We start from the raw sequence: 14817 nt of genomic DNA on the forward strand, positions 1-14817 counted from the left end.
GAACGCTGCCGCCAGGGACATCGGTGGATCACGGCGATATCGTGATGGACACGGGGGAGGAGGGTATGTATAAAGTACTACAAACCCACACACAAAATCTAAAAGTGTATTATCACGGCGACGGCTACTCTGACAACGTACCTATGGGTACGTTGAAAACGTAGCATAGCCGGGCGCTGTGATAATACACAAGTACCAAAAAAATTATTATAACCTGGGAGTAATCCAGAATATTTAGTCAATAAGAACGTCCTTTATTCCTCCCCTTTCAGTACAAATTCCCTTTCCCTGGATCAAATGACTAAGAACAATGAGCGTGTAGCTCATCCAGACTGAACGTTTTGTGTAAATGACAGTTTTACAGAACATAAAATGAAAAAGAACTAACAGAACAATAAATAACCATTGAAATTGTACTAAGTCCTCATTATCATCTGCAGGACCTTCTGTAATCGAAGGGCAGTCTGCCAGTTTCCCGACACATGCAAGCGACCTGTTGTGTATGCCATCATGGGATTCAACTCCCCCTTAATGAGAGACAGGAAATCCTCTTCTGTAATCTCTAGTGTAACATCAGCGGGGCAGGAGAGAACTCCCCAGCCACAGCGGCCAGATCCTGAGAGAAGGAAAACAGGGATAGAAGAGTATGGTCTTTTGCTGAACAAAATGTCTAGTGTAGGGTAGTATGACAGTCAGGGAAAATGAAGACAAAGGGCAACAGGTGGCTATAGGATAGATTAAATGGAGGTACATGGAAAGGAACTACAGTATATACATCACATGAATATGGCTTAGTAAAAGGGATAAGAAACGAAAGCTATAGACTGGCCTAACAATGTACTTACCTGATGTTAGATCAAGCAAATATGCAGCTCGCTCTCCACCACTTAGCGTCACATATAGCTGATAGGAGGAACCAACTTCAGAGACCAAAGACTCGGACAGGACCTCTTCTAGCCGAGATAACATTTGCTGTAATGAGAGATCTGCAATGGCTGCAGAGGAGAGAGTTACATTAGTACTAGGTTACCACCTCTCCAATGTGCATGTTATTATTACACTATGACAGAGATGGCTAACCTTGACACTCCAGCTGTTGTTGAACTACACATCCCAGCATGCCCTCTTTGATTTTTAGCATGGCCAAATAGCAAAACTGTAGCAGAGCATACTGGGATGTGTAGGTCAACAACAGCTGGAGTGTCAAGGTTAGCCATCACTGCACTATGGTTTTGGCTTTTCATTCAGACAGGAGTTCACCTCACATTAGAAGCTCAGGGGTAGATTTATGAAAGGGCGATCAGGGGAATCTGCGCTATCCCCGTGCGCTATCCCCTGTGCTTCCCCTGATCTATGACACCCACCGAGCGGGTGTCTTATTGTGCGGCGGTGCGGGGCAGGAGGCTACGATATTTCGTGCTGCGCGCCTGCCTCCTGCCTAATTTATGAACGGTCAGCATCGCTGCAGCTGTCGACTTCGAACGGCGATGCCCTATGCCTACAGCAGGGACAGTGCTGTCCCTGCTGCTGGCTCTGAGCTACGCTGGGATCTCGCGTGAGTAGCGAGATCCAGCCGGGGGAGAAGCAGACAGCGCGTCAGTGTTAACTGACGCGCTGTCAGCTAGAGGGGACATCGCCGGAGGGGGGGGGGGGGTAAGCGCTCCCCCGCTTCAGCCGGCAAGATGTTGATACATCTTGTCGGTGTCCCCTCCTGCTTCGCCTCGCTACTGAGGCGAAGCAGGAACTGTTGTAGCGGCGCTCTTAGTGCCGCTATAATAAATCTACCCCACAGTCTTGGGTGTTACTCATAAAATATAGGTGTACTGAAGCTATTAGAACCACTTCTAGAAATCAAATCCCTCTGTAATTCCAAATGTTCCCTCAAATCCTCATTAATTAAGTCTTATCTAAACTTTGTCTGGACCTCAGCACAAAATGTTGTTTAAACAGGAAAGGAGTTTACATTCTCATATTTAGAAGAAAAAAAATGAACAAAGCTATCTCAACATAACTGTAGTGCAATTGTGTTGCTCCACAGTGACAACCTGTTTTGTATCTAGTATCTGACGTACTTTTCATTAGCAAAACAGAATAATCAGGGCCGATTCCTCATAAATCAAGAGCTGTAAGGAAAGGCTTACTGGCAGGAGTACGACAATGATAACCACTGTCCTTCAATGTCACTGAGCAGTGCAAAGGCTCTTTTAATTAATGTGCTAAGGACCTTGACCGTTAATTCTTGGAAACCATATTTAAATCATGGGAGGAAAAAAAAAGCGAAAGCAAAAAAGTAAGTAATTTTGGTTATGGAACAAACTATGTTACTATGCAATGGGATCACACATACATATGGTTCCTGTGAATGTTAAATACTGGCTGCTTTTGCATGTAGCCTACAGGTTAGACACTATTATGTATGTATTATTGCTATTTAGATTTCAGTTGGAACACAAATCTAAATTTCTTTGCACGTTATATTTACCACCCTGCAGTTCAACATTGTATTTATTTCCTCATATCCCTATCCCTATTGTGGCATATGGTGTTAGACATCTGCCACTATGGGGCAGCATGGACGTTGCATTACTGCCTCACAATGGGTTCAATTCCCACCATGGCCTTAATTGTGCAGAGTTTGTATATTCTCCCTGTGCTTGCGTGGGTTTCCTCCGGGTACTCCGGTTTCCTCCCACAATCCAAAAATATACTGGTAGGTTAATTGGCTCCCAACAAATTAACGCTAGAAAGTCTGTGTGTGTGTACATGTGGTAGGGAATATAGATTGTAAGCTCCACTGGGACAAAGACTGATGTGAATGGACAAATATTCTCTGTAAAGCGCTGCGGAATATGTGTGCGCAATATAAGAAACTGTTAATAAATAATAATTATGATAAATCTACGTGCTGTGCACTTCGTCCTCAATATTGTGTCTTAATTTGCAAATAGTGTACTAGGTACTTATTTTTGTTATTGTGAAGGAATATATATATATATTCGCAATAGTATACAAAATGCCAATGACAAAGTAAACAAGAATACATATTATACATCTTAGATTACACGCGTTCTACATAAAGACAACATTCAATAGTCTATTCATGTAGGCCAACGCAATCATTTGCCTTTTCCTGCAGACTCTTCATCTTTACGGATTATTGCAGAGTACACCCTGTTCAATAGAACAGAAAATATATCGGTAGCGGGTCCGCAGGTGTGTAAACCCGATTTATCTGGGTGACATCATGACAGATATATCTAGTAAACCACGCAGCACAGTTGATGCAAACATAGCTATAAATATAGTCCCATATGGCTAGGTGTACAGGTAACCCGTTAACCGTCCATAAACCGAAAGAACGGAACTACGTCACAGATGGTCAAGTGAACTCCAATGACCACCCAGCTGGATGACAGGACCAACATATCAAGCGGCTGATCGGTAAGTGTATACTCTTACCAGAATCATCTGCAAATTCACCTTCAATATCGTCTCGGTGTGTACCCAGCTTATGGCAACGCCGTCCTATGGCATGTGCTTAATATACTAATTATGCAAGAAAATACTGTGTAACCTGGAGATGGAGGGTTATGGGTTGCTGAAATATCCTGGGCCATTGAGATAAACTGCATGACCAGCTGCTCAAATCCACCATTCGGAGTGGCAGCTGGCGGGGTGATGGGAACATTCACGTCATCTTCAGGAGATCGAAGGATAGCTTCCATCGACAGCTCTACACGTTCAACACAAACACCCAATGGCTTCACCTGCTCATTGATATCCTCCTGCAAAAAGATCAGGTCAGAAATACAGTATTAGAGCAGCAACACCTGTAGAGTCTTTCAAACAGCACAAAGTTAAAGTTATAGGGCCAGATTGTAATCTTTTTTTGCACTGGCAGCCACTAGAGGGCGACCAACGATGCTATTCAAATGTAGCACTGTCCCGATGCGGATGGCTGCCAGCATCTGAAATGCGCAAAAAAAGTCACCTGTTTGGGGTCCCTTGAGGTGCCATATAAATAAAGGATGATATTAATAATATTATTATTAATAAAAAACACTTGCATGACAGAAGCCGAATCTATAGTTCTATTACAAGGGTCCACCCCTCCATTTCTTGAATTAATACTTGGTACACATTGAACCGTTTCCCATGGCCACCAATATAATGAACAATAGTGGCGGTGTAAGTACATACGCACTGATATTTCTCAGTGATGGCACCTACCCCCTGTTACGTACATGCATTTGCTGACAATATTGTCAGATTGAGCTGCATGTATGGATAACAGGGAGTTTCGATAACAACCCTCACCCACATTCATCGTTAATGATATTGGCGATATACATGAGATTTCGTTTTTAAAAAAAAATGCACCTAAATGCAAAATGTGCCCCCATATAAAGAATAAAAATGTGCCCCCATAAAATAATATTTTTTACATGCAAAAGTGGGTTTCTCTCTGCCAGTGTCCCCTCAGATTCTTCCAAGAAATCTTGCGCTCACTAAGTAGCCCTCAATTTCATACTAGGTCAATTGTATTCATTTAGGGTAATCTTTAGCTAAGTGAATCACACAGTTGTAAACATTGGCAAACCACCAACATTAATTTGCTTTGACATAACAGTCATTATACCGGACATGTAGAAAATATACTTTGACAAACAGTTTCTTCATATCCCTAAATATAAAAAGGCTCTTCAGAGACATAGGAGGAAGACAGAAAAAGTTAAAACCCCAGTTAAATGGAGATTAACATCCCCTCTACCAGGGGCATAACTAGAACTTTGAGGGCCCCATAGTAAAATTTATAATGGGCTCCCCCCACAATGCCCCTTATACGACACACTGCAATGCCCATTACACATTATGTGTCACACTGTAATGCCCCTTACACAATATGTAACACACTGCAATTCCCATTACACATCATGTAACACACCACAATGCCCATTTTACTTTATGCAACACACTGAAATGCCCCTTACAAAATATGTGACAAACCGCATAGCCCCTTACACATTATACCACATGCATCAATGCCCAACACACAAGACACCACACACCGTAATGTCTGTTATATATGGGATGCAGTCAGCAGGGCCGCCGACAGGGGGGTGCTATGTGGACAACTGTCCCGGGCCCCGCTGCTCTGACAGAGGGTAGGGCCCGGGCAGCTCTATCCCCACATGTCCGGAGCCAGCAGCACCCCCCTTCACTTTACTACAACTGGCCCACGCTGCGCCTGCAGGTCTTCCGGTCAGCGGCGACCTCCATCCCCCTCATTTACCAGAGGCGGGTCCGTGCCGCCTCACATACAAAGTCCCATGGTCGGAGCGCGGCCCGGGCAGCTCTATCCCCACATGTCCGGAGCCAGCAGCACCCCCTTTCACTTTACTACAACTGGCCCACGCTGTGCCTGCAGGTCTTCCGGTCAGCGGCGAATGCCATCCCCCTCATTCACCAGAGTCGGGTCCATGCCGCCACACATACAAAGTCCCATGGTCGGAGCGCGGCCCGGGCAGCTCTATCCCCACGTCTGGAGCCAGCAGCACCCCCTTTCACTTTACTACAACTGGCCCACGCTGTGCCTGCAGGTCTTCCGGTCAGCGGCGAATGCCATCCCCCTCATTCACCAGAGTCGGGTCCATGCCGCCACACATACAAAGTCCCATGGTCGGAGCGCGGCCCGAGCAGCTCTATCCCCACGTCTGGAGCCAGCAGCACCCCCTTTCACTTTACTACAACTGGCCCACGCTGTGCCTGCAGGTCTTCCGGTCAGCGGCGAATGCCATCCCCCTCATTCACCAGAGTCGGGTCCATGCCGCCACACATACAAAGTCCCATGGTCGGAGCGCGGCCCGAGCAGCTCTATCCCCACGTCTGGAGCCAGCAGCACCCCCTTTCACTTTACTACAACTGGCCCACGCTGTGCCTGCAGGTCTTCCGGTCAGCGGCGACCGCCATCCCCCTCATTCACCAGAGTCAGGTCCATGCCGCCACACATACAAAGTCCCATGGTCGGAGCGCGGCGGCTGCACATGAACGGAACGGGTCCTTACCATTGGATTTGTACATAAACCATAGTGTGTGATACAAACCTGAATCAGGCCTTCAGTACCAAATATAAGAACCAGGTCACAAAGTAATATCTACCCCACCTGCAGTGCACATGGTTTTGGCCATTTTAGAAGGAATTTGCCTCTTAGAGTGAACCAGAAAAAGGCCCAATGGCACAAAGATCTGTAGGGACAACACTCTGGTGAGCCAAGTCCGATTTCCCTGAGCAGGTCTAAAATATTTAACAGCAAAATATGCGGCTGCTTCCCCAGCCCCCTGCTGGTATAACTGCCCCCTCCACAGAGCTGCTGGAGCAAGCACTGACCACAAAGAAATACACAAAAGATTTCAGAGTGCGTTATTCCAATCCAAAATAAAGTTCATAGAGCAAACTACAATACTGTATCATTTTGATAAAATATTTAAAGGTTATTAATGTTAAAGTTATTTAAGAAGTTTGTATAATAGGATGATATAATCCTTTTGATGCACTTCTGTTCTGTCTAAGACAAAATGGCTTGTGCACATTTCATTTCCATTAGCTAGTAAATACGTAACTGCCTATGCACGAGGACAGAGTTGTCTTAGATATAAAACTGCGGAAGTCTGTAACTTGGACAGCAAATCCTTGAATATTAGTCTGGATATACTCATCGCTTCAGTTATCAGCCTGTTTACCTTGAGATGTTCTCCTATCCGCACCCGGTCTCCATGGATCTCTCGGAGATATTTGCGTCCCAGGCTTTGTACCAGCAGGTTCTCTGCTGTGTGCTGCATTACAAAGTTAAGATCCTGGACAGACAGTACAGACAAGACGGGGTCACATACTCTAAATTGAACATCTGCTCCCAAGGACACCAGCACATCATCCCGGGACTTCACCTAAACAAACACAAATGAGAACACACTATTTAGTGGACATAAAGTCATACATTCTTTCCAACATTTAAATAATAAAAATAAACTATAATGCGGTCAAAGCAAGTTATGACATAAAGACAACTGTCTGCTGCAAGTCAAATACAGATTTGGCCATGCTCATTGTGGCTGCGATATGGCCGCAGTGCCTGCTTTGCAGCAAGTCGCACTCATGACATGGAAAAAAAATGGCCGCCAGCCAATGGATTTCAATGAATCGCAAATGCTGCTTCGCCATACAAGCGCAGAGGTGGGTGTGCTTCTTTCTCAATGAATCCAAAATAAAAAATGAATCCAAAAGTTTACCTAGGTGAGCTATGTTATATTTGAAAAGGCTCATTGTTTTCGATTGCCTTTCCAGTAGCAACCATGAAGCTGAAGAAAAACTTGAACACAACTATTCCAAAATGGCAGACAGACAAAACATAACATACGGAAAACCCTTTGATGGAATCAGAAAAGAAGGTTTGGTTAGGAGAGGTGGACACCCATACCTCCCAACATGACCTATTCCAGTAGGGACACAATGCTCTTTTTCTGTACTTCCCTCATTATGGACCAGATGCAATAAGCTTCAAAAAGTGATAAACAGCCAGCCAATCAGATCCTACCTGCCATGTTACAGACTGCAGGGCAGATGTATTAAGCATTAACAAGAGATAAATGCAAGTGTGATAAGGAGAGATAAACGTCCAGCCAATCACCTGCCAACTACCATGTTACAGGCTGTGTATCTAAAAATCAGTTAGCAGGTGATTGGCTGGACGTTTATCTCTCCTTATCACCCTTGCATGTATCTCTTGTTAAGGCTTAATACATCTGCCCCTTTTTAAAAATGTCAGGCAGGAGCTGATTGTCAGTTTCCATTTTAGATCACATTTTGAAGCTTAGTGCATTTGGCCCAATGTATGATTGCCATATTTTAAACAGGTTAATGGATAAGAAAGGTGTTGAACACAGGTGATGGCAATCATACATTAACAGGTAAGTCCAGGAGTAGAGCAATGTGTCCCTGGTGGAGAGGGCCGTGTTGGGAGGTATGGACATCCATGGTTATATTATCAGCAACTGAGTGTTATGATACATCTACAAATCAGTGTCATAATCCGGGTAACAAGGTACATATATTTACTGTACCTCTCAAGTGTCTCTGCAGACTGTCTCTGCGTGCCAGGTCCGGCAATCATCTATGCTGTTAGCGTGCTCTGGCAGCCGCTATATTAATACATATCGTCACTAATGCTTTCTGCTTCTTTTTGGCAAACAGGTGAAGCAGGTAGAGCTGAAGCAGCATGATATGTGCTGCTATAATAGATTTACCCCATGGACTCTCCTTATTCCAACCTTACCTCAGCACCAGGAAGAGCACAGAAATGCCAGCTGCTGACGGCTGGTGTATTACTGAGGGCTGATAAGGCTGATGCCTTACAACAGCACAGTTTTGTGTTATTTTATGCAACTCATGTCATGATCCACTCACTTGTACACCACATAAATAAATTATACTAATAATGATAATAATAATGAAGCAGTGCAGTGCATTTCGTAGAGCAATGGTCTTCAACCTGTAGCTCACGGTTGTAATCTGGGTAGCTCGCCTAGCTGCAGGAGGCGAGGACCCAGAAGCCACCGGCAGTTGCAGAGGGATCCATTGTCAGTGTCCCATAGCAGACAGGAGGCTGCTCTGGGAACCCCTGAAGATGCACAATGCGCCACTGGGAGCCACTGGCGGGAGACAGCACCACAGCTGATGCTTCCAGACAGGTAAGTGGGAAGGTAGATGGGAGTCACTGTGAGATGGAAAGGGGTTTTGCAGAAGTGTATCCATGCAGCAGGTGGTGGTCAGTTCGGCGTGATGGGCCCAGGGCTGGAAGTCTACAAGACAGGTACGCGGACCACATGAGAAAGCAGTCTTTTCTAAAAACATTTTTAGTACTGTAGCTCTTCAAGAGGTCTCATTTTTCTCTAGTAGCTCACACCCCAATTAAGGTTGGTGACCGCTATCAGAGGAACCCTCCGCCTACCAGAACAGTTTGTGGTAACAATGGGAAAGAACACTAGCAATGTGTATCATTTTAAAGCAACAGGTTTATATTTTGTTTCTATAGTCTCTATTTTAGCAATTGGCAACATTAAGTGGCACTGTAGGTAAGGCAGATTTAAACCGTACAGAGAGATTAAGGTGTCAATTTAATGAAGCTTTTAAAAATGAAATCTGGAAAAGTGGGGGTGTTGCACATAGCAACCAATAAATTGCTAACTATTATTGCTCTACTGCATTCTAGAAAAACACAGACAAACTGGTTTAGAAGCTATAGTAAAACGACCTCTTAAGCTGTGTACACACGGAGCAATATGATCGCTGGCAATATATTGCTCAGTGTCCCGTTTTCATCAGCAACCAGAGATGGTCGCTGATGAAAATGACACACTGCCGGGAGAAGAGGCGGGGAAGTCGCTGGTCGGAGGAGCATGCCCCTCCGACCAGCCACCATTAGGGGACTGAAAACGGGAGCGCTCACCCGACGATTTATTGCTCAGCGACCATATTTCCAGCAATTTTTTTGCCCGTGTGTACGCACCTTTAGAGTTGGGAGTGGCACATCCTATCTCAAATCTAATTCATAGTGTACACCTACAGTAATTTAAAACTGTCCAGCATTTGAGAGCTACTTGCAAATGCATCCAGTTTTTACCCTGCATGCATCTGCATATCTTCCAATACAAAATGGTTAGCACAAGGGCAAAATTACTTTTTTTTTTTGTAAAATTAGACTAAGCTCATTCTGTTTACACCTCCTGGTATTAGATCATATGTACACTCTGATTTCCTTTCTCAAGAGGATTACAGCACACTACAAATAAATGTATAATAATAATAAATATCTCTGAGTACTCACCTTACATGGGTGTGTGCTGAATGCTCTTGTTCTCATATCTATTCTCTGAAAGTGGTCAATAAGAGGGAGAATCAGGACCAGACCAGGACCTCTAGCTGGGCGCACCCGGCCAAGCCGAAATATCACCACCCTCTCATAATTAGGCACTATCTGTCATAAAACAATGGATTGAAATCATTGCATCCTTTATATTCTAAATATGACTAGGAAGACTCATTTCAGAAGTTGACATACATTCCAAATACTACTTATTTGTGGATCTAAAGATGGCAATTGCTAACAGTGCCAGGCTCCAGAATACTTTTTATTCCAGAGATGGGTAAATACCATATATTCAATGCCGTGGGCGAGCGGTGACTGCGAGCAGGACTTTTTGCTCGCAGTCATCGCTCACCCTGTCAGTATTCAACTGACCCCCCCTCATTCGCAAATTCCCCCTCACTCCGTTTTTTGAGCGAGGGGGAATTTGCGAATGTGCCTCCAAAAGCTGCGAGAGCCGAGGCTAATTACAGCGAGTTTGCTGCACTAGCCGCGGCTCTCGCAGTTTAGGGGAATCCTCGCAGTTCTGTGACTGCGAGAATTCCGCCGGAACGTTGCATAGTGCGAGCGGCCGGCGCGGGGGTTAAACTGCGAGGATCACTGGTTTTCTGTGATCCTCGCAGTTTAACCCCCTCGCCGGCCGCTCGCACCGGCATTGAATACTGGCCAATGTAGCAGCCCCATAGAAACATAGGGAGGCTGCTATTGTCATCAGAAACCGGGAACTGCAGCAGAATACTACATTCAAGGAATATTACATGCTAATGGTATCCCACAAAATGTGTTTAATAAAGATGACTTAAGCTCGGTACAATTTGGATATCTGTCCTATTTGTCTGGTGGGGACAAAAATCTGGTCAAGTATGGGAGCAGAGAACAATCACAATTCACTCCCAAATGCTGGAGAATGGACAAAAACAATTGTTCGGATGAATGTATTAAATCAAATGGATTTAACCAATTTGTCTGAATGACCATAGCATATTTTTGTTCTCGCCAGATAAATTGGACAGAGAAATCTGTAGGTGTGTACCCAGCTTAAGGGATACAAATTGGCACCATATAGGTTAAATGATTAGGGAGGTGGGTTGTGCTCATGCAGGGCATTCTCATTGGGCGTACGCTAATATGCTTGGACCCTCTGATCCCTTGCACTGCACGGCATTATGAATAGGTGTCAAAAGCCAATTGTCACTATCTCATTGACACTAAAAGAAACAACATAGGAGAGAGCGGTTCAGCGCAAAACACAAATATCCATCATCAGTATTTCATTACATAACATGGGGAACAGAAGCACAGCTACTATCCTAGGCTTGTTATTAGCTTTGTGTTTACAAAGAAGCTGTCAGTTGACAGTTATCCCACACAATGCAATCATCTCTTTCCAAACCAGTGGTGAAAAAATGCATTGGCAATTATTACTGCCATGACACCGCCAGGTACAAGGAAGGTGAAGAGGTGTGTTAGTACTACACACACAAACAGTTAACTTGTTTAAATGATAATGTTCATCCCTGTTTTATTTTAAATATATTAAAGTATTGGGTCTATTTTATTTTGTGAAGCAAAAGTATATGTAACCCAGCAAAAAAAAAAAAAAACACAGCTTACCCCCTTCCTCTTATTCACATTTATATTTGCGGAAACAATTTTTACAGAGAAATTACAGACAGAGGGCCAGATGTACTAAGCTTGAAAAATGTTAAAAAAATGGAGTAATAAAGCACCAGCCAATCAGCTCCTACCTATCATTTTTCAAACACAACTTGTGACATGGTAGGTAGGAGCTGATTTGGTGGTTTATCACTCTCCATTTTATCACTTTTTAAGCTTAGTACGTCTGGCCCTGAACCTGCACTATGTAATCCCCTTGATCCCTTCCAGCCCTTGTTACTGTCCAAACATTGCTAGAAAAGAGTTATAAGAAAATCACAATGTTACCTTTAGAAAACACCAGATGGATATTGGTAAAGTCATGATAAGAATTAGAAATGAGAGACTGGTAATACCAAGGTGACAAAGCTGCATCAGCCAAGTATCAGCAGCAGCTGTGGGAAAATAAGTGCTCGTTATAAATAATTCTTCGGTACTTATGTAGTATCTGGGCTGCCGATTTTGTGATTGTATGCCTTACCTTAAGGCATACAATCAGATGCGATGCGATTCGATGCGATTTTGCATAGGATTCAATGTTAAGAAGGTCCTGTTCATTTTCCCACTATCCAAGTGGGCATAGAGTTGATTTTTTTATAGCGTGGTGAGCGCAACGAGCCACCGAGCCCGAAGCGTGGCGAGCGAACGCATATTTCTTAAAAAGTATTCTGTGTCCGCTCGCCACGCTTCGGGCTCGGTGGCTCGCTACGCTCGCCACAGGTTTATATCCAACTCCATGCCCACTTGGATAGTGGGGAAAGAAAAAGGACCCCTTTTTCCCATTGAATTCTATGTTAAAATGGACTCAGACCATTTTAACATTGAATCCTATGGAAAAATCTTGACCATCGCATCGCATACTATTTGGTTGCATGCGATGCGATGCGATCCGATCCGATTTCTAAATCGGACGCCCAGATACTACATAAGTACCAATTCTTCTAATAGTGTGCATATCTCACACCAAAGGAGGATGGTAAAAAGAAAAAAAAACACAAACACAGACAAAAAAAAAGAAAGAAAAACATTTGACATATTAGAACAAAATAATGGTCAGAAGTCAGTCAAATCTAAGAGCCAGCCAGCTGTAAATTCTAAGAAGCCATGGGACACAGCTACATAGTATGGAATCAAAGGTGCCAGCTATACAAACATATTGTATGCAATTCACCAGCAGCCTTTCAGGTCTAATTAGCAATGGTTAGCTGGGTACACACCTACAGATTTATCTGTCCAAACTGTCTGGTGAGTACAAAAACCCGGTAATATGTGGGAGCATAGGACAGTCAACCATTCGCTCCCAAATGCTGGACAATGGATACAAACGATTGTATAAATTCGATAATATGGTTTTAACCAATTTGTCTGAATGCCTATTGCTTGATTTGCAGTGTTTGGGAGCAAATGTTCAATTGTCATATGGGGGTCACTTTAAACATTTGCGGGTAAATTTCAGGAGGGGCAGGAGTAGGAACCTTCAATCGCTGCTTCGATCCTTCCTGCACTGCTGCATCACCATAGGTTACTGTGGGGGATGCGAAGCGGCCCCTGTATCAACATCGGGCAGCATCGCTTCGCATCCCTAGGCTACCGCCATTCTGAGATGGCCGTAGCCCATTATAGCCTATGGGTTACATACAAAAACTGCCACCGGGGCAGTGCAGTCACAGGGGGTCAGTACTAACCGCACATGTGCAATCCCCCCGGCGCCTGGCTGAGCACATCACAGGGAAGGGCTCCTTTCGAAGCATTGTCCCTGCGTGTGCAGGGTGATACATGCGATAGGATTACATATTACAATGCGATCCTGGGTGGTAATATTCCACACAGATCACATTGTAAATGTGATCCTTAATAAATGGGCCCCATGCTCCCATACATTACCAGATTTTTGTTCTCACCAGATTTGACAGATCTGTAGGCGTATACCCAGCTTTAAAGGGTCTGCTGTGCAGTATCACACAGGATACCGGTAGTAGTGTTCATTCTAGCACCCACTATCTTTGAAAACCCATGCAGTTCCTCTTCCCTGGCTGGGGTGTCGCTGTCTGCTGTGGTGTATCTAGCACAGGTCTGGTTTGCATATCAGTGCTGATATACAGACCACAATGTGCTAGAAGCACTACAGCAGACAGCGACACCCCAGGCAGGGGAGAGGAACTGCATGGCTTTTCAAAGATAGCGGTTGCTAGAATAAACACTAGATAGCACACCTGACAATTACACACCCTATGGATATTAATTAGCTTTAATACATCAAAATATCAGAGGCCAAAAATTGAAACAGAGCCACAGATTGGGGGCAGCGGTGCAGGAAAGTCTGGCTAGCGGTGCACCAGGGTAAGGGGTGTGTACCTGATTTGGCAGATTGCGATGCCGGAGCCCCATCTAGCCTCTCGGGCAGAGCTATGTATTTGTATTGACTCCACATTATTTAATGTGAGCACCAGGCAGGTACTGTATAACCGAGCACCCGAGCCACGCCTAATAACTACTTGGTGAGCCAGGAAGCTGCGCTGCCGGTATTAGATCACTGGAGAAATGTAAGTGACATTTGCCATGTACAGGCAAAAAGGACCACAGGCTCACACATATAATGTGCCAGGACACCAGTCAGAGGGACAGCTCCAACAGGCTGATTCCCGGACGGTAAATGCTCCGATGCCGGACAGCAGCAGTCGCCTCTTCCTGGTTACTGTAACAAGTGTTAGTAACACTTGTTAAAAGTCTGTCATCCGGCGCTTCCACTGATGTCTCCATACATTTAGACATAATTGTATGGCGGCGCCCATTTTTGGGGAGACCAAAAGCCATTGCTTTAGCTGCACGAACGATTTCGCGTACAAAGACATGTTATAAGCTATATTGTTTCATGGTGCGTCAACGTGAAACATACCTGGAAAGTCATATGACACACACATACCGCCCTCTACTGTTAGGAGGTCAGAATTTTTTTCTTTCCTTTAATTAGTTCTTATTTGCAGCTATCTGTAGATCTAATATATAAAAATGTTTATGTACTTTTCATTTACGAGTGCTCTGCATAACAAGGAAAACTATAAGGGTAGACAGGAGAATATGGCCCAATGCTTCAAGTTGCACTGTAAATTACCCACAATGCCCCTTCACCATGCCACAATATCATAAATGATCACAAGCAGGTGGGCCTGTGTGCTCAAAATGCCAGGGACGATTTTTGGTCCCAGTCTGGCAGGGCTGCCGACAGGGGGGTGCTATGGGT

General features: G+C 44.4%; 1 protein-coding gene across 3 annotated transcripts; it reads right to left on the reverse strand.

The window, feature by feature from the left end:
* Positions 1 to 233: 233 nt before the first annotated feature.
* STOML1 (stomatin like 1) lies at positions 234 to 14309 on the reverse strand. 3 transcript variants are annotated; one of them, XM_083183592.1, is made up of 7 exons: positions 13932 to 14309; positions 11865 to 11971; positions 9882 to 9926; positions 6742 to 6945; positions 3575 to 3785; positions 846 to 995; positions 234 to 616 (listed from the first exon to the last, which is right to left on the reverse strand). In XM_083183592.1, exons 1-7 carry the CDS (start codon positions 14005 to 14007, stop codon positions 417 to 419), a joined length of 993 nt encoding a protein of 330 aa, XP_083039718.1. In that variant the 5' UTR covers positions 14008 to 14309; the 3' UTR covers positions 234 to 416. The 3 variants fall into 3 exon arrangements, with proteins under 3 accessions (XP_083039718.1, XP_083039717.1, XP_083039719.1); XM_083183591.1 differs by having other exon boundaries at positions 9882 to 10031; positions 13932 to 14306; XM_083183593.1 differs by lacking the exon at positions 11865 to 11971 and having other exon boundaries at positions 9882 to 10031; positions 13932 to 14306.
* Positions 14310 to 14817: the final 508 nt, after the last annotated feature.

Source organism: Crinia signifera, chromosome 4 (genome assembly GCF_055691185.1).
Source record: "Crinia signifera chromosome 4, ASM5569118v1, whole genome shotgun sequence".
Taxonomy (NCBI): domain Eukaryota; kingdom Metazoa; phylum Chordata; class Amphibia; order Anura; family Myobatrachidae; genus Crinia; species Crinia signifera.